The sequence below is a fragment of the Spea bombifrons genome, chromosome 9 (assembly GCF_027358695.1).
Source record: "Spea bombifrons isolate aSpeBom1 chromosome 9, aSpeBom1.2.pri, whole genome shotgun sequence".
NCBI lineage: Eukaryota > Metazoa > Chordata > Amphibia > Anura > Pelobatidae > Spea > Spea bombifrons.
Genome location: NC_071095.1, coordinates 21,647,652 through 21,672,093, shown reverse-complemented (window position 1 = coordinate 21,672,093; position 24,442 = coordinate 21,647,652). Strand labels below are relative to the sequence as shown.

Sequence of the window (24,442 nt, the reverse complement as noted above, 5' to 3'; positions counted from 1 at the left end):
GTACCTGCGGGTCCCGGTAATCCCGCGCAGTCCCGCAAGGCTGTCTTCTTGCTGCTCCCTTACAGTGTCTCCTAGCTTACTCCGCCCAGGAACAAAACGGAGTCATGTGATGTGACGTCACTTCCTGTGACTCCGCCTTGTTCCTGGGCGGAGCAAGAGAAGAGACGCTGTGAGGGAACAACTTGAGGGCAGCCGCGCGGGAAATCAGGTGAGGAGGCGGGCATGATTGGCCACAAATGTGGCGGGAGCGGGCGGGGTTGGCCACAAATGTGGCGGGAGCGGAACACCCACATTGCGGGAGCGGGCGGAGCGGGATTAAAAACCGCGGGAGCGGGATTAAAAAAGTAGTCCCGCGCAGGGCTCTACTAGGAAGTGACAGGAGAGTAAGCCAGTGTAAATGTATGTAAAATAATGTAACCAGATCAATATGTATCACACGTGCCGCATTATGTATGCCACTGAGAATAGCCGTTTAAACTGATTGAGTGTTGTGATTATTCTCTCCATTAAGTCACTTCTTCGCTTGGATGGTAAGCAGTGTGGCGCACAAGGACCTGTGTAGACAGCATAAAGCTGCTCAGCACCATGTTTGTTGGAAAGCTGGACATGACTGTTCTTTTACATTCTGTTTCTCGTCACTTTTTGACTGTTAACTAATCATTTAATGTTGATCATTTTGTTTGTTGCATTTAATGATTTATATGTAAAGAAAGTATTGCTTTGCTGAGAAGGTGGTGGATGAGTGGAATTACCTTCCTGCCAGAAACATACAGGCTCGCCTCTTGATTTCAGATCCTGTAGGGTCATAACAATAAACTCCTGGGCCCAGCTGGTGAGACCCCCTGGTTTTGTAAATGCTTCCCTACTCCCCCCCCATACACCTCATTATAAGCAGCTGGGAGCCGTTCTTGTATATTTGCACAGAGAGTCCCGTTTGTTGGAGTCAGCGCTTAGGTCTGGCTGGCTTGAGTACCGGCGCACGGCTGAGCAGGGGATGCTTTTGATGAGTTGCATCTCCAGCGTGGCAATAGCTGGGTGGGTAACTAAAAAGAGCAAAAATATAAGTGAGGATTTTGGTGAATCCCTCAATGCAGATAAAATGTAAAACATTTGGCGACACTCAGCTGTCGGACGCATTAAATACGTTGGCTGTCACCCGAGCACTGTTTGCCATAGATGGCTATTTTGTTATGTATCAACATGCAGTATTTTTAATGTCACTAAATGTCATGCTTTGGGTTGGCTTATTGTATAAAACTATAAAAAGGAGCTGGGAATGACAGCTGCTTCCAGATTTTCTATAACTTAAAATTATATACAAGCGATGGCCTTTGTTAGCAGAAAACGTTTAGATGATGGGACTACTTTTGATGATCAGAGGTATAAAGCTATTGAAGAGAATATCCGGTTTGTTGCTGAGACTCTATAATAAAACCGAAGAACCTTTGTAGCAGAGACTTTTACAATGGAAGCTATAATCATACATTTTCTTAAGAGAACCCGTTGGAGTCGGAGGGCTTCATCTGATTTTCTTTTTCTTCTGTCGGAGAAAAAAGTCTCAGGTGTATCAAAATTGTCAGGATCTCCGGAGAACAAATGTCCCAAATAGAAAGTCACCGTGAAGCCAGGTTCTGCGAGAAAAGCCGAGGGTTCCACCTTTAGTCCCTCTGGTATTCTGATATCGGAAGAGTTGGAGGAAACAACACCCAAGCATTACAGGGCATGGGGGGGTTATAATATGGTCATAATCAAGCAGTTATGGAGAAATGTGAGCCATTATAAAAAAGACAACCTGATTTCAGTGTGTACAGAGAATAATAGTGTATTTGTGATATGTGTTCTCAATGAGCCATAGCAACCCATATCTGAGACCCATGGAGCCAAGCGGAGAAATCAGCCGCACAAAAGAAGAACAGGAAAGCTGTAAAGACCAAGGATGGTTTTCTGGGAATCGAAGCACAGCATTTAATTAAAATATCATAAAACTATGTCACTTCAGGACAGAGCCGTACATAACTGTCGTAGGTCGGGGGTGGGGGTATTTAACGGCCTGATGGATTCATCTACCAGGTATACACGGGGTGGCTTACCATGGCTTGTAAAGCAGTCTATAACCCACTGCATATCAAAGAATTTTAGGTTCTTCTAGCAAAAACCATTTATTTTTGATAGAAATCTCCTTATTTTCCTTTCATAACCTGCAGCTTTTTGTTCTCTTTCATTTTTTCCCTCTCTCTTTTTTTCCCTTCTTTACTCCAGTCTGTTCTGCAAACTGGCAGCCCTTGTCAGACATAGGATTTCACTCTTTGGTAAGTCGACGTAAAATAAGGTTAGGAGAGAGTCTGTGACGCTAGAGTCTGCAGTAGTAAAGCAAACGCGGTGACATTCATGCGCATTGTTCTGTGTGGTGATGACGAATGAGGAGTATAATTTCATTGAGTCTTGTGTGGATTGCATGTTATGAGACACGAGTGCGTATTGTTTCGGCGGACTCATTCTGTCCTTTTAAATCCTCTGCGAAGCAGAAAACAAAGTCGTTAAACGATTAAACCTCTCACAGACTGCAATGCGGGATGATGTGTGCCGTGTTCTCAGTAACATCTGACCTCTACAGTATACATCATTGTATGGCCAGCTATTAGAATATTATATATATTGTGCTATTAAATAAAAATGTATGAAATATTTAGCATCTAACAAGGTAAAAGCCATTAGTTCACGTTTTAGGACTTATTGTCACCTTCACCGACGCATGGCACCTGCATGAAACTCTGAGAAATATCACCAACTACTATATTTCATGAATGTCTACACATTGTTTGAATTTGTTTATTTGTAGTGTTTTGTGGGTTTTTTTATGTGCTGTTCCACTTAGACAAGATGCAGATATGTCATTTTCATGTTTTTCATGTTTCATATGTTTTTTTCCATTTGAAAGTTCCATCTTATAAAAGAAGAAACTTCAGTGAATCTATCAGTGCCTGTTTTTGTGTCACATGACAAGAGTTTCTAACAAACTATATAAATGAGGTCACATTTGACATATTATTTCTGTGGCAGGTTTGGACACTATTACGAATGACATCTGTAATGCTGCATGTAGCTAAACACGTCAGCAGGTGGAACAGCACCTTTAGTGTTGTAGCGTACAATATTTGGTGCAATTTTAAAAGAACCTTCCGCTGCTTGCAATATGGCGATAAGGCCGTTTTTACACCACAATTACTCTTTTTATAAATAACCCCCATTATGATATCGGTGAATCAAATCAATTGTGACAACCCAACAAGTCAATCAATGAGGCATACAACTATATTTATTTGAACATCAGCGTCGGATTGTTGGGGAAAGGTTGCTTTGAACCATTTCAGGACAGCATGTACTCGTGTGATGTTGTTTTCAGGCGGCCGTGATATAACCTTGAAATTCCATGATAATATTTCCTGATTCTCTTCTTTTTGTTCACTATAGGCAGTGACTCTTCCACCATGGTGAGCTGTCTGCACATTCTCGCTCAGACGCTCGACACACGGTATGCTTTTAGGAGAAAAAAAAATATTTCCCCTTTTTCTTGTTTGTTTATGATACTCTCTTTGTGTGACATTATTCAACTCTACTTGATACAGGTTTCTACTCTGAAACACCAGGTGGTATCTCATCCAGCAATAGATATTTATTATTAAATTGTTCCGGACAGTTGCATTTTTAGTTTTTGAGACAGCTCTTCGATATCCAACTAGTTTTCTCTTAATTTCTTATATATGCTTGATAAACAGCTGATTTTGTGTGTGTAATCCCCCCCCCCCACAGGCTACTAAATTTGAATGTAGTCTGTGGTTTAATTTAGCAAGCTACAATTCATTCTTGTATACAATACATTCTTGCTTAAGCATGTGTGTGTCTGTATAATAATATTTTCATGTAGTTTATCATAAATTTGAAATTGTTTAGTTAAAATGAAACGGAATCAAAATACCGTATTGGTGATGCGGTGGGTTTCCAGGGGGTAGATAGATGCCAAGTGAGTAGTAACTGTTTTGGAGATGTCACGCGGTTACGTTGAGTATTTTGTTTCTCTTATCTAATTAGCACAGTGATGAAGTCCGGCTCGGAGCTGGTGAAAGCCGGAGTTCGTGCGTTCTTTGAGAATGCTGCTGAAGACTTGGAGAAAACGTTGGAGAATCTGAAGCTGGGGAAATTCACCCACTCCAGGACCCAAATGAAAGGCGTTTCCCAGAATATTAACTACACCACCGTGGCTCTCCTGCCAATCCTGACTTCCATCTTTGAGCACGTGGCTCGCCATCAGTTTGGGGTGGATTTACTCTGTACGTCCACTTTCTATTATTTGTCACCATCACTAAATATACCGTATATTGACCATATTGCCCTATTTCATGGTGGTTGTGAGGTTGTAACACGTCTGAACCTCGCTACACATTATTAAAAATTCTATCGATGGTTCCCAAGCCGCATAGGTTTGACTTAATACCTGAAACGAAGTGTTCTTTTCCCCCCCTGACATGACTGTCCCTAATGTACTAAACCCCATGTTTCCAAAGCCTCCTTTTGCCCTAAGGAGACAACCTGTGTAGCCTGGCTAGCTGGACAACAGCACGGACAGGTTGCTGCTGGGTTCTTACACTCAGTGGCGCCGGTGCATTAATATACAGATCCGTATTTCGTACTGATGTATCGGCTATTTATTCTCTCTCTACCGTTCCTACTTCTAGTGGACGACGTGCAAGTTTCCTGCTACAGAATCCTGTGCAGCCTTTACTCCCTCGGGACCGGAAAGAACATCTATGTTGAAAGGTACTTAAACAAAAATACTGTGCATCCATGATTCATTGCTCAGGGTACAACAGCGATGGGTACGTGCCGCTGCCGGGAGAAACTATCCGGTCCGTGTGCCAAGGCAGAAGCCAAATGGTCGATTCACTTGCCCCATATTTTTTCCCCTAAGCATTCTGCTATTTTAGTCTGATCTGATGTTAACATATGTGGGTTCAAAGTCTTTTAGACAAAGGATTGAAACAGAGAAAGGTCAGGCGGATGGAGACAAAAGGCAGAGGAGTGTTCATGGATTCCTGCATGCGTGCAGGTTGTGTTGTAGCGTATATGTGACAAGCGCTTGCGTTGGTCGAGCCCATCTGTTGAAGCCCTCTCGACCACCAGATCCTATAAAAATCGTACAGCATTCCTGTGTATATCCCGCTATATACACATGACTGCCGAATGTTACAAAAACTTTCAATCCACCAAGCCCAGCTTCCTTTAAGGTTTTCTAGAAATAATGTGTATTACCGCAATCCACAGAGGACGCTATTAGACGACGTGTTTTGTGTCATCTCCAAATCCTATCGTGCTTGCCACTGTTCAGTTTGAGACGTTGCGGATCCTAGCAGAGGATTTTATGAAGGGTTTTTCAGTAATGTTACCTTGAGACCTGTATTTTGGAGAATATAGCGGTGACCTGTAATTAACCGAGCCTGTGAGCAGCGTGGCAAATTATTCGCAAGGCATCAAAGTAAACATTTCTTTTATATTATGACATCTTTGCCTCTTCTTTATTCAACCCCTATAAAAAAAAGGCAGCGGAAATCTTTGCGTGGCAGCTTTTAGCGAATAACGCGGTATTGTATTTTTTCCCCGGTGAAGCCTATTATGATTGTATGAATAGAGATTTTGAACTGGTATGAATTGCATTCCACATGAAAGGACTAGATGATAAACAGAGCTTTAAACAATTCCCAAGGATACAAAAGCTGTCCCAGAATCTGCTGGCTGAAGGAAATATTCAATGCAAACGTCTTCCAGAGCTTTGAATCCCCTGATAAGTAAGTGTCAGCGGATTAGAATGAGAGGAGCATCCGTCCTATCATCCTGATGTGCTGTATAAATAGTATAAGTGCTACTGTTTGCAAACAGCCAGAACAGTCCCTATGCTTCGGGAAAACACAGAGCTGCTATAAATGATTGACAGATCAGATCTTACTGGTGTTTGATGGGGAATAAAGAGCTCTTGGGATCATCGCTTGACTCGTCCCTCTAGCAGGCTGGATCTGGCAATGATCCCAAGAGCTTACTACTGGCACGGCTGGGAAAACCGATTGTATTCTGGCTGACAAGCGGACGAACTTTGTCATAAGGCTTTCATTACTGAACGGCCCAGAGCTCCACTTAACGTTTTAACCCTTTTATGTGCAATCTACATCCTGCTATAAATGCGATCCAAAGGCTGAAGGATTACGTGTCTTCCTGCGTGGCACCAACTGTGTTGCTGGCAAAATAAAACCTATCTGGATAAATTGCTTGTCTGCAGAAATGTCAGCTGTCTGAATGTTTCCTTTGGTTTTTAGTTTTTTTTTATTCCTCCTTTATTGAAGCCGACATGTAGAGACTAAATTGCCTGTCAAATCGAACAGACGGTAAGCTGCGAGACAGCCAATCAATTCAACGTTCCAGCGGCTTAAAACAGGCAACTGCACAGAAAAGCAGCAGGAGACGTACATAAATAAATACCTCGGGGTGATTAATTGGGCTCTCTGTCTCTGTATCGTTCAGACCACATGGGGAGAAATCAAAGATCTTACTTCAGAAATGCTGATGGCAAGAGTTAACAATAAGTACCGGAATCCAGCGCGTCATCAATGAAGGTGTCAGCTCTACATACAGAGAAGGGGCTATACTTGGGCTAAAGAGTATACAGTGCCTGCGCGTGTGTTTATGTGTAGGACAAAGTTTAAACTGTACTTTAGGATTAAAAAGCCGACTTCTATACACAGAATGCATTTGCCTTGGAAGGGACATTTTGAGATATCGGCCCTCTGGGGCCTCCCATGAGCGGTGCGATTTTATTCTGAGATTCAGAACTCTAAGCCACAAACAACCTTTAACAATTTTTGAATGTGACTGTAATGTTTGCTTGGGACCAGGCGGGTACGAGCCATCTGTGTTCTTTCTCTCCACAGGCAACGTCCAGCCCTGGGAGAGTGTCTGGCCGCGCTGGCTGGGGCTATACCCGTAGCTTTCCTTGAGCCTTCCCTGAACCACAACAACTCGCTGTCTGTTTACAGCACCAAGACCCCCAGGGAGAGAGCGAGTACGTATCTTTGCTGGTGCGATGCCTTTCCTTCCCGGCTTCCAGTGTTTTGAGGATTTATTACACAACACTGGTATTACTAATAAAGTAATCGGCAAAAACGCACTTTGGCAGGCCCTTAAAATAGTGCATTTTAATATTGAAGCAGTTATATGAGATACTGGACATTGATCATGACTGCTTTAAGAAGAACAGTTGGGCTCTCTTGGCACCCAAAGTATCCTCATGTAGGGTTAGCGCTCACATTTGAGAGGGTCTACAGGTCCAGAGGCCTAATGCAGCCACCCATGGATTCATTAGCAATCTTCATATCCAGGTTTGCGTATTGATGAAGCGATGCCACTAGACATGGCCATGTCAAAAACATGCAAAAAAACAACACTGCACAACTGAGTCACTTCAGATATATCAACTGAACAATATCCAAACCAATTCATTTCCCATAGAGAATGGAAGGCCCAGTATGTCACTTCACAACTCCATATTACATGAAAAGTATTTGTTTTCTGATGAGGATCAGTCTAATTCGCCGTTCTGTAGTTCTAGGAATGCCAGATACCGTGGAGGAGATGTGTCCGGAAATGCCACACTTGGAGGGACTGATGAAAGAGATTAATGATCTGGCAGAGTCTGGAGCCAGGTACACCGAGATGCCCCATGTCATTGAGGTTATACTCCCCATGCTGTGCAATTATTTGTCCTACTGGTGGGAGCGGGGAACAGAAAACGTGCCAGAGAACGCCAGGCCTTGCTGTACACAAGTGACTTCAGAACACCTGAGCGTGATCCTCGGCAACATCCTTAAAATCATTAACAACAACTTGGGAATCGATGAGGCATCGTGGATGAAAAGAATTGCGGGTGAGCCTGCGCACAACTTTCTTTCTGTTCGCAATTAGTTAGACATCTTAAACTAGAACATCAGTTTGAGAGGTTTCATAGAACACATTAGAGGCAAATGCTGTAGCCGACATGGTTGAGATGCATCGTATCACTGATTATCTATCTTTTTTTGTTTTGTTAATCTCTTAACATATTCACATTACATCCAGTAATGTTATAATCCAAGAGATTGTGCCATTAGAATCATTTCATGGCTTTACTGATCCAAGCACTGGCTTTCCAAGGTTTTAGGCTTTGATGTGGCTCAGTGCTTGACACCATCGGTGGTCCTCTGATCCCCTCTTACAGTGAAGACAATGAGGAATAGTTTTCAAAGAAACAGTTACTCAAGTGAACGTTGGGGGGACATAGCACCGTATTTATAAAGTACCAGTGTTAATTCCTCTTTCAGCACCCCAATAAGTATGTGAGCATATGCTTTGTTCCCCTTAGAGGAACTTGTGCCTTGGATTGAACCTCTTAATGTGCAGAATAGAAATCCTGGAACCATTTTGAAGAATGTTCACCCCTTCTTCCAGATCATGTGACTAATCTTTAATGTCGGTGCACTCGTTCACAGTCTATGCCCAGCCGATAATCAGCAAGGCTCAGCCCGATCTCCTAAAGAGCCATTTCATTCCAACCCTGGAGAAACTGAAGAAGAAAGCAATAAAGATTGTACAGGAGGAGGAACAACTGAAAGCAGACAGCAAGTCAGACACTCAGGAGGCAGAACTGCTGATTCTGGATGAGTTTGCTGTTCTATGCAGAGATCTGTATGCCTTCTACCCGATGCTTATCCGATATGTGGACAATAACAGGTGCGTGGAGGGGCTTTCCTCGATGCCACACAAATACTTTATGCGCTTAAAATCTTTTGTTTTTACAGTTCTCTGTCTTCTATAACTCAGGTCCAACTGGCTCAAAAAGCCAGATACAGATTCAGATGAGCTTTTCCGAATGGTGGCTGAAGTGTTCATTCTGTGGTGCAAGTCGCATGTAAGAAATCTTTGATTACATGTATCTTACATGGACAGTGGGCTGGACAAGCTCATATATATATATATATATATATATATATATATATATATATATATATATATATAAGTTGGTTTCTCTTATAGCTTTTTTTTTATTTTGAATACAACATTAGCCTAAATAATGCATGTTCGATGGGGTTGGGGGCTCTCTGATTTGCTCATCTCACAGCCCTAACCCCAACAGAAAACCTAGTTAATCTGATAAGCAACTTTCATGCACAGAAACACGGGAGATTCTAAAGATTTATGAGTAACTTCGATGTCAGTCTTTCTTTCCCACCAGTTAAACGATGTTTTCAGCATGACTGCAGCACCGATTTACTTTGAGGGTAGCATTATATGACCATGCTTAACCATTTTTTATTAGAACTTCAAGAGAGAAGAACAGAATTTTGTGATTCAGAACGAAATCAATAACTTGGCATTTCTAACAGGGAACAACAAGAGCAAGATGTCAAAGGTAAATTTGTTTGAGGTGCTCTATAGATGTCTATAATATGACGTGTCTGCGCAGGGTATTGGTCATATACATGTGCATACATTACATCTGATGTATATAATCCTCCCAGTTCCCTTTCATATACATTTTATATATAAATATATATATATGGATTCTTCATAAAGCCTTTTATTCAAACTAAAATGTTGCACGGATGAGTAGATGACATTTGAATTATTATCATTTTGTCATTTGCATTAAATACCAAAATTATCCTAAAATCAAAATACCCAAGGACGATGCCCTATGCCAAACAGTTATAGGCTGCCGTTGAGACGTATGCAATGCGCAGTATTAGTATAATGGGACTAAATGAATAAAACTTGAATATGCCATTTGTGTTCCATACTTGGTATGACACGTGTTGGTACATGCACAAAATCTTTCATCACCAAGACATTTTATTACAAAGGATACTTACAAGGATCTTGGTACTGAATGCAGAAACATCACACTTTATGCCTGAACTTTAACTAAACCAATCCAGTAAGCGTTGGCTAACATCAAAGGGCAAGCCCTAAGTAGGACATCTAGCTCATAGTTTAAAAGATTTGGAAACGGGGAACCAAATCTGTATTGTTAATTGTCCAGCTAACAAGCCAAAGGACACGGGTTTAACAGACTGTGGTCACCGTAGGTCATCTTTACTGTTGCTGTTCACTTGACTTCAAACCACCTCACAAAAGACTAAGGCGTAAATGGTTCATTTTCCATCTGTTTACTTACTGTCTCCTGCATTTTTCTTTCACACAGCCCATACAAGTGAAGGTACAGCATGCATGACCTGTCTGTAATAGCTAGCCTGGCTCATCCATTCATATGTTCCATCAGTCCTAGCAGTGGCGTCACCAAGGGTACATTGCAATTTCCGCAGACGCGGTTATTATTGAATAGCGATGGACTTTCTCTTTAGAAAATTAAAAAACTCACAACAGGAGCCATCTTCAGGCCTAGCAAACTTTTTGGGAGCAATTTCCATTTCTACCAGCTGAGCCCTGGTGCTAACTGCACACCATCTAGCCTTAGAATTCTTCTAATTCTTCTTTAGAATGACCGTGTTTTTATGCAAGAACTTTTTTTTGTATTTTTATTTAAAAAGCAAGTGTTACAGGATGATATTTAAGTGTTTTTTTTGTAAATAATTTTAGAAATTTGTTTTGCATGAGTTCAGAATCAAATATATATCCCAGCTCAACCTGAGGAAGCAATCTGATCTTTAGTGCTGCATCATGTCATTGCACTATGAATGTTATTTCCGAACCTTATGCTGGTAAATATAACTTGTGGGATTGGATCCTTCTGTGCTTTAGTGCGGTACTGGACGAAGGGACGTTATTTCATTGTTATACTGTCCTTATACGCCAGGAAGGTGTTTTGGTCCATTCAAAAACCAAAAAGCCCTTGTGACGCCACTGATGTAGCGGTACTGTGTCGCACAATCGTAGTCCGTTTCATGGATCGCTGTTGTAGAAATTTGTTGAAGGCGCTACTGTAAGCAAAGCTTTGATGCCCAACAAGCTTAATTCTATACCAGCTGGCGGTTTTCACGGATAAGTATTATACAAGGTTAATCAGAGAGGTATCTCCAACCATGTAAGTGGATGTTCTTTAGTCCATATGCAGCTCCATCCTCTCCTATAGTATTGCTCATGGCTGTGTTATACCTATAGCCACCTTTACCGTGTCCAACACCCTACTGAGTTCTTATTGTACTCATCATTGCTATATATAAACCAGCTGTATAGAGATTCAGCCCTGTGTAAAACATATAAGAACACACAATTAGATGTCTGGAGCAGCCCTACCAGAAAAGATCCCACCTAGGGGCAGTCAGTACCATCTGCAGCCTATTAACACCTGTCTATGCTGGGATTACCCCAAGGCTCGTCCTAAAATGATGATCCCTGATAACAAGGATTGTAGGGTCTGGGCTGCTTCCCCTGCAGACGTGATGTCCGTGACAGACGAGGGCTTCCTCCAAACCATGCTTGTGTCGCTCAGAGCTTTGACTTGCTGTCTTAAAGCAACAGTCCCTCTGCGTTTTACATTTGAGTCTCTAGGCCTTTTGCTTGTAATTTTTGTCTCTGCCGTGTAGGACCGTAGCTTGTCTTGGCCATTAATTTATGAAAAATATCTATAATTGTCTGTGTCACAGCCAAAGCCAGTCTGCATATTGTGTGGTTTCAGGGAACACACAGAAGTGCCTTTAATCCACTGTTGTGCTTTTAAGCATTCTAGAGGGACTGCTGCTTTACATCTAAGATCAATTATTTGACGTGCCTTTTCCATGAGTACTTCCAGTGTAATATGTTCAGTATGTAATATGTTCAGTATGTAATATGTTTCACCCGGTGTAAAATCTGTAGCTCCATCAAGTCTCCAGTCTCTATTGTGTATTGTCACTTGTGTATTGAGAGTGCTGATGTGATTGCAGGCTGTATTTTTTGTAAAAAAACATGGGTTACGCACAAAATTCTATAAATGTCCATATGATTGATACAAAATGATTGCCCAGGACAGAGATCTTTTTCTTATGGATGTTGTTAGAAGTTAGCCATGTCTGCGTAACGGTGAGTGATTTATCGACACGGTCAGTGATGTCCTGGAAATGTCATCAGGTACACCAAGTGTTCTCTCTACACTAAGATCACACAATGATCTAGCAAATAGTCATGCCAAGGAGCAGCTTCAGCCTTTTAAATGCCACGGCTGTTGTAAGGCAGCTGTGAATCAGACATTTTAGAACGTCTATCGGTGCCCTGCTATACGTTATTTACATCTGTGCTGAGAAGTTAAGTTGGGTTTTATGGTTGAAGGAGGGATAAATGACATTGTGACAGAAGAGCGTGGCGAGGAAGTAGAATTAAATGCGGGAGTTATTTAAGGTTTACCAAAACCTTTTTGTCAGTGTCTGATGTCGTTCTTCTCGTCCGCGTGTCACTTGGCACTAACCACCCTTTAATGATGTCACTCTTCCAGTCTGGAGGTCAAGACCAGGAGCGGAAAAGAACAAAGCGTCGGGGTGACCTTTACTCTATACAGACCTCGCTAATCGTGGCAGCCCTGAAGAAGATGCTGCCGATTGGTTTGAACATGTGTACGCCAGGGGACCAGGAGCTCATTTCATTGGCCAAGAGCAGATACAGCCTTGTAAGCCGGCCACACAGACAGATCGGATTCTCTTTATTCATAGCCATACTAATAATGTATATCCTAAAAATGCAACACGAGTACTGCTTTCCCAATGTGTATCGTCCTAAAACGTGAACTGGGAGTGCGAACTGAGTAATAATGAAGCGCTCTAAATACATCATTTAAACCATGTCGAAAATCCATCTTTTCATCTTATATTAGGTCCCTTTGAGGTTCAGAAGTTTACAAGCGATCTGTGCATTGGATTTAGTCCCTACACTCGTGCGCCATATTTAACCCCCAGTATTACGGCGGATGGGAGATATTTAAGTAAAGGCAGTGAAACTAAGTGATTTACCTGTCGCCGATCCTGTTAAATGCTCCTGAAATGTCATTAGCCTGTTTGATAAATTCAAGTATATATATTTTTACAGAAAGACACGGATGAAGAAGTGAAGGAACATTTGCGCAGTAATCTTCACCTACAGGAAAAGGTAAAGTCTCTAGATTAAAGTCAATTGGCAATTCTGTGTGGGGAAGAGAAAACTTTTTAAAAGGAAGATTTCTAAGCACCTATAGGAGATTTTAAATCTGTTTTCCTAAACATTTACGCACCCTCTTCAACCCACATGTTCCCGCATTCACAGCAAGCTTCCTATTCCTACTAGGAACTTTCCTTGCTAGTTAACCTAAGGTTTCTCAAGATTAGCTTAAGATGTACGGAGGTTAGTTGGTTAAAACTAATAAAGTATGACAATTTTTTTGGCCAGTAAAACTGACTTCTAAGGGAGTTTGCTTATTCCCGTCGTAAGACATGAGGATAGCCCTCAAGAGAACTTGTGAGAAGCCTCACTCACATCTGACGTCCCCGTCTCTTCACTCCACTTCCCCCCATTATCAGCACTTCTTTAGTTGTGTATGAGGAACCTCTTGCTGAGACTGTATTTGTAGGGTTGGCTCTTTGGCTGCCAAGGCGTGTTCAGATTAACTACTCTCTCCAGCTTCATGTACTCCCTACTGCTCACACGCTCTTTTGGCTGATGCCTACCGTTCCTGTAACTTTGTTGTCATTGTTTCTGGGTTTCATTTCCCATTTTGCCCTTGTTTCTTTGGCATCTTCCACGATAACACTCTACCAGACCACGTTTGTAGCGTTAGACGATTGGACATTAGTCTTTGTTATCGCGCCTGGCAATGTTCATTATGAGGCTGCACTTCAGCAATCTGCAGCAATGATTAAACCCTTTATAATCATTTATTACACAATTTCCTTATTAAACAGTGATTGTAGCCCGAGCTGCATGGTATTGGAGCACGTCTCTCTGTGCCAGCTCAGCTTTCTTTTTTTAGCGCACATCTGGGTCCAATTAATTTACTGTTCCTTGTTCTGATGTACAAAGAAACCTTGATTCCCTTCGCTTAACACTAATTGACGTTAGGGAAGATTATTAGCTGATGCAGAATATCTGAGATGCTGTCCTTGACCATACCTTCTTCTGGTTTCCAGTCGGAAGACCCAGCTGTGAAGTGGCAGCTCAATCTTTACAAGGACATCCTGAAGAACGAGGAGCTGGATCCAGAGAAATCTGTGGAGCGCGTCCAGAAAATATCTGCAGCGGTCTTCCATCTTGAGCAAGTGCGTAAAACCATGTCATCAAACGGTCATTTATATAGAATTTATGGAATAAATATATGTGTCTCTACACATGGCCTGGTTTTAACCATGCCCCACACCCATTTTCATTATATATGGGTTTTATATCATTATCGCCATCACTGTAATCATAGATCGTTGTGGAGAAACATCAACATTTGTACCTGATATAAACCCAGCTATTGGTGAAACATTCACTTTTCCAACAACCTGAGACCAGATTCATTTTCACCAACTTACCCGTTCTTCACAAAAAAAAGAAAAACGATGCTTTGTCATGTCTTGGCATTTGTGTTTAAAGTGAATCACTTATGTAGGGCTGCAACAACTAATCGATAAAATCGATAATAATCGATAATGAAAATCGTTGCCAACAAATTTCATTATCGATTAGTTGAATCGATTTTTATCGATTAGATAATGAGGGTTTTTTCAGAGCAAAGGCTCTGAAAATACCCCTCATTATATAATCCGTTTAGTCTGACTCCCAGCAGCAGCTCCTACTTACCAGTCCCTCCCTGTAATCACTGTGACAACTGGCCCCGCCCCTTCCTTCTCCCTGAAGGCCAGAACCACATGGCTGTGACACTCATCTAACTGTAAGTATAAAATTAATATTTGGGCTGCTGAAATTTAGGGGAGGTGGGGGTTAATTTAGGGGCAGCTATGGTTAATGGGGTGTTTAGGGTTAATTTAGGGGCAGTTATGGTTAATAGGGTGTTTAGGGTTAATTTAGGGGCAGCTATGGTTAATGGGGTGTTTGGGGTTAATTTAGGGGCAGTTATGGTTAATGGGGTGTTTAGGGTTAATTTAGGGGCAGCTATGGTTAATGGGGTGTTTAGGGTTAATTTAGGGGCAGCTATGGTTAATAGGGTGTTTAGGGTTAATTCAGGGGCAGCTATGGTTAATGGGGTGTTTGGGGTTATTTGAGGCAGTTGTGGTTAATGGGGGTTAATTTAGGGGTAGTTATGTTAATGGGATGTTTAGGGTTAATTTAATGATGAGGACTGAGGGTTAATTTAATTACTTTAATAAAGTTAACTTAAGGTGCAGTTAGAGATAAAGGGGGCAGACTAAGGGGAATCTTAAACCCGGGGAGCAGTGAAGATTAACCCAGTACTTATTTATAAAAGTATGGTGTCAGTGTGATGTGAACGGGTCTGTGACTCTATGAGGGGACTATGAGATATCTGGGGGGTATAAGGCATATCTGGGGAGGACGGAGTGACATATCTGGGGGTATAAGGCATATACGTTATATAAGGCATATGTGGGGAGGGCAGCGTGGCATGTCTGGGAGGCAGTGTGGCATGTCTGGGGAGGATGGAGTGGTGTGTCAGGGGGTATAAGACGTATCAGGCACAGTGGTATATGTGGGAGGCAGCGTGGTATATGTGGGAGGCAGCGTGGAGTGGTATATGTGGGAGGCAGCGTGGCATGTCTGGGAGGCAGCGTGGCAAGCCTGGGCTCAAATGTGCATAAATTGGGGGCCCTGGTTGGGAAATAAAGACAAGAAATGCATTTTATCAAAGTTTATTTTTTATTCTGCTGTTTGTATTTAACATCATTTGGTTATTAAATTATTTAAAATAAATGAAAAATGTACATTTTTTTTATCCAATTAATCAATTAATGGAAAAAATAATCGGCCAACTAATCGATTATGAAAATAATCGTTAGTTGCAGCCCTACACTTATGCCAATATGTCTGTCTTTGTTGTGTCTTATTTCTCACATCTTATACCCACAGGTGGAGCAGCCCTTGAGATCTAAGAAGGCGGTTTGGCACAAGCTTTTGTCGAAACAGAGAAAGAGAGCCGTGGTGGCTTGTTTCCGCATGGCTCCATTGTACAACCTGCCAAGGTTAGACTCTAGAGATGCCCTATGCTTTTTGTGTGTGATAATTGTTTGGGGGTGAGCGTGTCCGTCTGTGAATGGGCTTTGTTACGGTCTAACCATGTAACATTCTTGTTCTTTACACTTAAATTGCTTTGTCTTGGAGTTTGCATTCTGAGTTTCGCCATGTATGTATGAAGGTTCACCTAATAGTCTACATCCCATACTACAGACAAACAATGTACGCTGTATGGAGCGACAGAAAAAGACCCACTCGTTTCTATGGTGATTGCTCCCATTTTGAACTTGAACTCATAATTGCAATTTAGAAATATAGCCCGTGGTATACGTCGTTGTCTGTTCCAGTGCTGCAGAATAATAAATACACATATATATGTATATATATATATACAGCATAATAACATGGCTTTAACATTTGAAAAAGGTCACTATTGCTCTGTGAAAACACCCTTAATATATTATTAAGATGGAAATGTTCTGTCTCTCAACTGGCAGATATAGGCAGAGGCGACTGTTACGTGGCAATGAGATTTTGTGACTCTTCTCAACATGCATACGTTGATGTATGCATGACAGTATACATGTATCCATGCATAGATATATACATGCATCATGTATACAGATACCCAAATCCATGCATAAATAGCATTGCACATGCATATAGAATACATAGATTTGGAACAGTGTGTATATCCATGCATTTTCTGCGTGCTTTTGAAAGCATGGTGGATCAGTTCATATGAATGTGACTGTGCTTTTGTTGCAGAGTTCTGAGAACCAACGTGGATGCAATATACAAATATTGTTTATGTTAGAAAAATGTTTAATTCCAATATGTATCCGAGCCTTGTCCTTTGTTGCAGAAAACGATGTAATAGATATGAGATGTTATTAGGAAAACATCTGAGGCCGTATACCCCTAAATCCCTTTGCCTTTTAATATACCATCATTAACATTCTCTACAGCCACTTGCCATTGATGCTTGGCTGAATAGTCCGTACCAAGTCCTACTTCCCTGAATCAATATGTTTAAGCAGGAATTCCATCTTTGATATATTAATGACAAAAGAACCAAATGGTTAGATCAAGGATCCTAATATCAGACTGGACATGATGGAGTCTGTGAATGTTCCTAGCCTCAACTGTATGTCTGTCTGTCTGTCTGTCTGTATCTATATATATGTAATATACTTTCTATAGGTGCTGCAGAACTTCTGCCAAAGCACAGGTTAACTCCTAACAGCGATGGGGTAAAGACCATGCGTGACAGGAGGAGTCCGCTGCTACTCGGAGGGCCACATCTCAGCTAGTCCAGCCAGTGCTTACAGACTAATGCTTAGTGATATGCATGTGCAATTTGTAATTATGCATACAACATACACGACCTTCTGTTTATGTCTTTGCATCAGCCGCTTCTTATCCTCTTTACCCGCAGGATAAGAATACAAGCTGTTCTGTGCCAGCTCCGACGGCCACACTTTCCTTTTTAATGTATTCTTGTTTTGGGGGAGTTTGCGTCTTCTTGAAAAGTCATTTACTGTTTGTGACGTTTTCCTTGTGTTGCTGGCGCTTGAATAAAAAAAAACCTATATGCTTTTCTTCAGACACAAAATTAACAATTTCTTCCTGAGCTCCTACCAACGTATTTGGCTGGAAAAAGTACATGAGAACTCAGACTATGACAGTCTAATACTCGTGTTAACGGTAATGTAACTTGCGGATACGCCCGTCTTTGTGCACACGAGTACTCCACCCCAGCCATGATGTGATGTTTTCACGGGCTTGTACAATTTCCCCGAGAGTCTCTGATTGGTCAGCTCCTAGCATCTTCTAAATTGTTTGGAAACAAAGTTGGTAGAATGTTGTTTCCAGGCTAGAACTTTGGGGGATCCCTCATTAAGTCATTCATTCTCCTTCACAGAAAGCTGGATCTCCTTGAAATCCTAGCCTCGGAGTTGCAGTTGGCACCAGAGGTTTATCGGCACATAAGCCCCTGCCTGATGGGGTCTGCACCTAGAATCCATTTCACGGATTCCACATAAATTCACAGCCTCATCGCCCACTAAGACCTTCATAGTGTTTTTCAAAGCTGGCACCCAATCTAATGCTTTTGGGTCGTATTCAAGGAGATTTTATTGATTTCTTCCCTCGTTAACCAAACTGCAAAATAGTGTTTATTGATAAAATACTGATCACGCTTATTTTCTGAATGACCCTCGTATTGTATATGAGTTCTGATGCTCTCTGTACTGACCAATCGAGCGGCAAATTGTACAAGTTTACAAACCCTACTAACCATGAGTCACTTGAACTTTTCTTTTATTATGTTCTTTTGTACCCCTCTTGATCCCACTTTCACCCCCTGCCAGGCACCGTTCTATTAACCTCTTCTTCCATGGTTATCAGAGATTTTGGATAGAAACAGAGGAAAATTCCTTTGAGGAGAAACTAATTCAGGATTTGGCTGTAAGTACGGGATTAGCTTGAGTTTGGCTCAAAGCGTCAATAATGACCACAGCTTATGCTCTGCTTCCAAAGTGAGACGTCTTGAGACGAGCAATGCTCCTTACACAGCTTTTAAACCGACCCAGTGACATTACCTTACTTGTATTGATGCATTTTGTTAACTTTGCCAGACAGTTATTAGGCAACGCAGTGTTTTAAGCGTTAAATCACTACATGACCAATGAGTACATTTATAATACATATACTGAAAAGCTTTACGTATTTTTGGAGTTTATCGTCTTGTATAGGGGAAACCCCGACCCGATAATTGTTATCTCTTGTTTCAGAGCAATCCCCGATTGCCCCACTAAAGAGAAAAGCTTATTCTTTATACTTTCATATGCTTGCTTAGAAATCGGACGAGGGGTGAATAAAGGCACTTGCCTGAGCTATAAGCTGCAGGTCTGTGAAAGCCCTCTTTCTCTGTGGTCTGATGATTCTTTCCACTGATTGGCTACTTGAAGCAGCCAATCCGTGTTGATGAAGACCTCCCATTGAAATCATTGGGAGCGCTTTCCATGGATGAGCACCGGGGTCTGAAACAGCCCTCGGCTTTCCCCGGGCCATTGCTGAAGGTGACTGGAGGCAAGGATACACGTGCAAGGGGCAACTAAACGCATATGGGGCAGCACTCAGACCTAAAAATAAGGGGTATATTTATGGTATTCTTCTATTTGAGAGGCTACCGTTTTCATGTTATTTTTCAAGCACGCAGTTGCATTTCAGAAGGACTGTAAAATGTTACAAATATTTTCAGAAACATCCCGCTGTTACATAGACAGTTGGGAGCTTGTAAAATACGTTTGTGTTTTTGATTTAGATTTTGACTAGTTACACGTTACATGTATTTATACAGCGCCAGCAGATTCCACAGCAATGGTACCGTATGAGCAAACGTTTTCTTTAGAGAAATCTTGAAGATCTCTGTGGGATTTGATGGTGCCGTATAAATCAATATCATTTAATAAACAATATGAGTGCAGCAAAGCGTGGCTTGTGTCCAAATCAACCCTTCTTATGGGAAGAACTGAATGGGGTTAACCTTTCATATATGATGTAGTGAAAGTAAAAATGTTATCTCGCCACAACTGTCCTATAAATCACGGTTTAGTGACCCTTTTGTGTAAATACAGCTTTCAGTCCTTAGTACCGGCCCCCACTGTACTATCATCGCTATGGCCTAATAATAAAGCACCAGCGCTAAAGAGACCTAAACAATCTTTAGGCTTAAAAAAAGGCTATTTAAATGTTTTCTGCCAGACCTTCACTATTCTCTGCAGTTTCCTTGCACAGATTGAGCTCTGAATGGAAATGGATTTCTGCAATTACTGAACAGATGCGGCAAATGTACGCATGACAAAACTCCTTAGTGCCAGCACTTAGGAAGCAAACATTTGTTCCATATACCACATTTTGCTTTAGTGCCGCTACTTAAACCCTGGGACGTCTTATTGTTTATTTTTAAATATCAATGTGGATTAGCTATTGTCAGACGTTGAAGGTAGCAGTCTCAGAAACTCTTTGGTGATTGGCATAGAGAAAACCTGGGCAAAAAGGTCATACTAGAAGCCATCTTATCTATCTTGATGATGAGGTTCCATAAACTAATGGTGCTTATTTTTACCATCCTGTTCAGCCTAGTAGGCTGCAATCAACATGAAAGGGTAATATGGAAGGTAGAGAAATAGGACAGAAAGGATACATAGTACACACCATGAAGTGACCAAAGTGACTACAAATATGGGATGTACAATGTATATTCTATATATGTTATTGAGAGAGTGAATGGCCCTAATGTTTCTATGACAGCAGTGGAACAAATGAAGGAACATTGTGATAACAGCACAAGCAGGTCGATTCAGCTCCATTGTTGGCCGCTTGGCCCATGTCAGCTCGTAATCACATATGAAAACACATAATGTAAGCATTAAAAGCTGTGTAAGTAGCTCCTCGCAAATATGTTTAAAATCTGCTTTAAGACTTAATACAACTGATGCCGTTTACTATTTGTTTGCTCTTTAATACTTTCCCCTGGCCCTTAATCCTCTCCCATTTTTCTCTCTATGATTTTTGTGTGGTGAACAAAGCAAGCAGCTTAATATGGCCAGTGTAACCAGTTCTCTCTTTGCGATTCTACCAGTTGAGTTGATCCCTGGTTTGTCTACTAGTCCAAGGTCATCACAGGGATGAAGCCAACAGTAATCCTGATACCAAACCATCCTCTCTTTGTACTTTTGTCCCACAAGCTGGGAGGACTTCCCTCCACCATGGTTATGCTCCCTTCATCCATCGCCATGCACAGATCACCCCTCTCTCCTTGCATGCCGTCTGCATGCTCACGAAACAAAACGTTTACCATCGTAAGCAAGCGAGTTTAAATCTCAGTGTGATCATTTGTGCAGCTTAGAGCTTTAGTTCTTCTTTTCCACGAGCAGTCATTTCCTCCAAGTATATACCACCTGGATGGGTAAAGTCAACGGGCAAATCTACTCCGATACACTTCCTTTTTATAAGCAGTGTTATTATTCCTTTCCTACCATCATGCGCTTCTCCGGGAGCTGAGGAAACACACTTTAACCATTCCTGGTCAAAACACAGAGGGCCGGCCGGCCAACTGCCACGCATTGAATGAAGAAGGTCTTATAACGGTCACATTTCTAAAGATGGCCATTTGGGCGGACAAAGGAGTTAAGCAAGAGCTTTTAGACAACCATTGCCTAAACTGTGTAAATTCAGTAATAATAAAAAAAACATATAGGGACTGTCCAAAGACGACATCCTTATTTTAATAAGCAGCTTTCTCTTAGAGGCATCTGTGACCTTTCATGATGCAGTAATTCGTAATTTGGGTTACTTGCTTCACATTTACTTGGCCATAAAGCAAGAAGCTTCCAGCTGCCCCCGTGTTTCCTCCTCCCATCCCAAATTATTTTATTCTACTTGGACTATGTTAATATATATATAATTTTGTATAATAATTAAGATGGGGAAAGATTGTTAAAATAACTGATTTACAAAAGCGACAATTCTATGGTTGGGAATAGAGTCCGTTGTACAAGAATTGTTTTTGGACCATTAACCGGGTATTTAGCATGTATCACACTAAGAAAATACAGAACGTGATATATCTATTTGGAAATGCCACGTATTCGCTGAGGTGCGAGTGAGAAATGCATGATGGTCCGGAGAAGTCTGATAATACTGTGACTGATTTAAAAATGAGAACCATTTAGGGGAGGACCTTCTGGTGTTGGTGAGCAGCTTCTAAGCAACAGAAGTACTCCAGCAGTTATTTCAATCACCTGTATGATTAAACCGATGCATTATCACCAGAATACTCACTACGTTCCAGAAATTATTGCGGGTGACTATTTGATAGATTTTGCAAGAATTCATTTGACCGTGTTGGGGTTTAATTCTGCTAGGATTTGTATTTAGTTATAGGAGACAAGTGGAGTTTGAATGATACCTTTATTGGCTAACCGAGTAAATATAGATTGCAAGCTTTCAAGACCTCTCAGGTCCCTTCATCAGGCATGTTATACAATAATGTGAAAAACCTCTCTTTAAGTATCAGTCAAATAGCATGGTTACAATTGGGAAGCAGATAACATCAAAATGTCTAAGACAAGGTTCTTTGATCAGTCAATAGTGTTAAAATCAGAGGTGGATTGCAGTCATAAAAGGAGGTGTCAGGAGGTATTCACAACTCTAATACCGCACCATACGAAATGTAAAAGACCTGCATGCAAAAAGGAAAATCTAATCCCTAAAGGACTTGTACTGAAGAATCCCACTCTGGACACATACAACAGCAGATATGCACAACAACTGTGCACAAGAACATCACAAAGGCTACGCAACAAACTCATTAGGATTTGTTACAATAGGAAATCAAAATTACAAGCAGAGATATTTACCCTCAAGGAACAGCTCGGACCAGACTATGAGGACATAAAAGAGACCCTGCAGCAGTACTAAAGGAAACTACAAACACTCCTCATCAACACAAAAAATAAGAAACTACAGAGACTGAGAAACAAAAGTAAAGCAGAACTGCATTGTGAACCTCTCAACACACAGACCGAGTAGAAAAGAACTATCTGTCCTCTCCAAAGGCTTGTCATTCTGTCCCACTAAACCTGTGGACAAGGTTACACTATGCAGCGACATGGAGGAATACTTCAGAAAACTCAGACTCAAGGAATTCTTCCATGATAGAGAAGACACCAACACCACAGAGCAACATCACAATACCCGGGTTCCCACAAAAAGATCCACTTGGAGCCCAAAACCAGGCAGAAACCCTACACTGGACAGGTACTTAGAGAGCTTCAGAAACAGAGCCACTGTGGAAATACTGGAGAAACGGGGTGACCCAACACCCAACCTGACACACAAAGAACATAAAGCCATTCAATCCCTGAAGGACAACCAGGAGATTATTATTAAACCGGCGGACAAGGAGGGTGCTGTTGTCATTATGAACACCACTGACTATATACATGAGGCAAATAGACAACTGTCAGATGAAAGACACTATGTGAAGCTACAGGATGATCCCACCAAGGAATTTTCTAAACAACTCAATAGGATAATACAAAAACTGCCATACACCATTAAAGACCAGCTAAAACCACTAATACCTGAAGATCCAAAATTGGGCTCCTTCTACATGCTACCCAAAATACACAAAGAAGGCAACCCAGGGAGACCCATCATCTCAGGAATTGGTACACTGACAGAGAATATATCTGGCTGGATAGAAAACACCCTGCAACCACTAGTACAACAAACACCCAGCTTCCTTCAGGACACCACAGACCTCTTAAACAAACTGGCTGACCTGGGCCCACTCCCACATAACACTCTCCTGGCCACCATGGACGTTGAATCCCTATATACCAACATCCCACACAGAGATGGCATAGCAGCATGCCAGGAATACCTGAACCGACACAACATGGACACCGAATCAGTTACGCAGCTCATTCAATTTATACTTAACCACAACTATTTCAGGTTTGGACAGGACCTCTACATCCAGAAAACTGGGACTGCGATGGGTACTCGAATGGTGCCACAATACGCCAACCTCTTTATGGCAAAATGAGAAGAGGATTTCATATCCACCTGCCAAACAAAACCCCTGGTGTACCTTCGCTATATTGATGATATTCTAATTGTCTAGACCCCCAGCAAAGAGGAACTTCTCACCTTCCACGAGAACTACAGCGCATTTCACCCCACCATCAACCTCACAATCAGCCACTCACCCACAGAAATAAACTTCCTGTACACCACCATCAGCATTAAGAACAATACCATCCACACGTCCCTGTATCACAAACCAACAGACAGACCGACTTACCTTAAAAACAACAGCTTCCACCCTAAACATCCAAAAAACTCTATCATATACAGCCAGGCCATAAGATACAACCGCATCTGTTCTGATACAGCAGATCGCGACAAACAGCTCCAGAAACTAAGGGGAGACTTTATGAACCAGGGCTACAATGGCAGGATAATTGACAACCAGATACAGAAGGCCACCAACATTCCCAGAAAAAAATTACTAAAGTACAAAGAACATCACACTGGAACCCGTGTGCCTCTGGTTGTCACTTACCACCCCCAGGTAGAAGCTCTACGCAAAATATCTAAAGAACTTCAAGCAACGCTACACACTGATGACAGACTCAGGGACATTTTTCCACAGCCTCCCCTACTTTCCTTCAGACAGACCCCCAATCTTAAACAACTA

General features: G+C 41.6%; 1 protein-coding gene across 1 annotated transcript in view; it reads left to right on the top strand.

Moving 5' to 3' along the window:
• RYR3 (ryanodine receptor 3) overlaps positions 1 to 24,442 on the top strand; it is a 185,999-nt gene that overhangs the window by 115,525 nt on the left and 46,032 nt on the right. Inside the window, exons 61-75 of the mRNA XM_053474626.1 lie at positions 2,260 to 2,309; positions 3,472 to 3,532; positions 4,090 to 4,328; positions 4,734 to 4,815; positions 6,975 to 7,105; positions 7,646 to 7,966; positions 8,568 to 8,808; positions 8,899 to 8,986; positions 9,395 to 9,487; positions 10,280 to 10,294; positions 12,506 to 12,676; positions 13,093 to 13,152; positions 14,166 to 14,294; positions 16,063 to 16,175; positions 18,540 to 18,636. Coding sequence (XP_053330601.1) covers positions 2,260 to 2,309; positions 3,472 to 3,532; positions 4,090 to 4,328; positions 4,734 to 4,815; positions 6,975 to 7,105; positions 7,646 to 7,966; positions 8,568 to 8,808; positions 8,899 to 8,986; positions 9,395 to 9,487; positions 10,280 to 10,294; positions 12,506 to 12,676; positions 13,093 to 13,152; positions 14,166 to 14,294; positions 16,063 to 16,175; positions 18,540 to 18,636 — 1,891 coding nt within the window. The remainder of the gene's footprint in view (positions 1 to 2,259; positions 2,310 to 3,471; positions 3,533 to 4,089; positions 4,329 to 4,733; positions 4,816 to 6,974; positions 7,106 to 7,645; positions 7,967 to 8,567; positions 8,809 to 8,898; positions 8,987 to 9,394; positions 9,488 to 10,279; positions 10,295 to 12,505; positions 12,677 to 13,092; positions 13,153 to 14,165; positions 14,295 to 16,062; positions 16,176 to 18,539; positions 18,637 to 24,442) is intronic.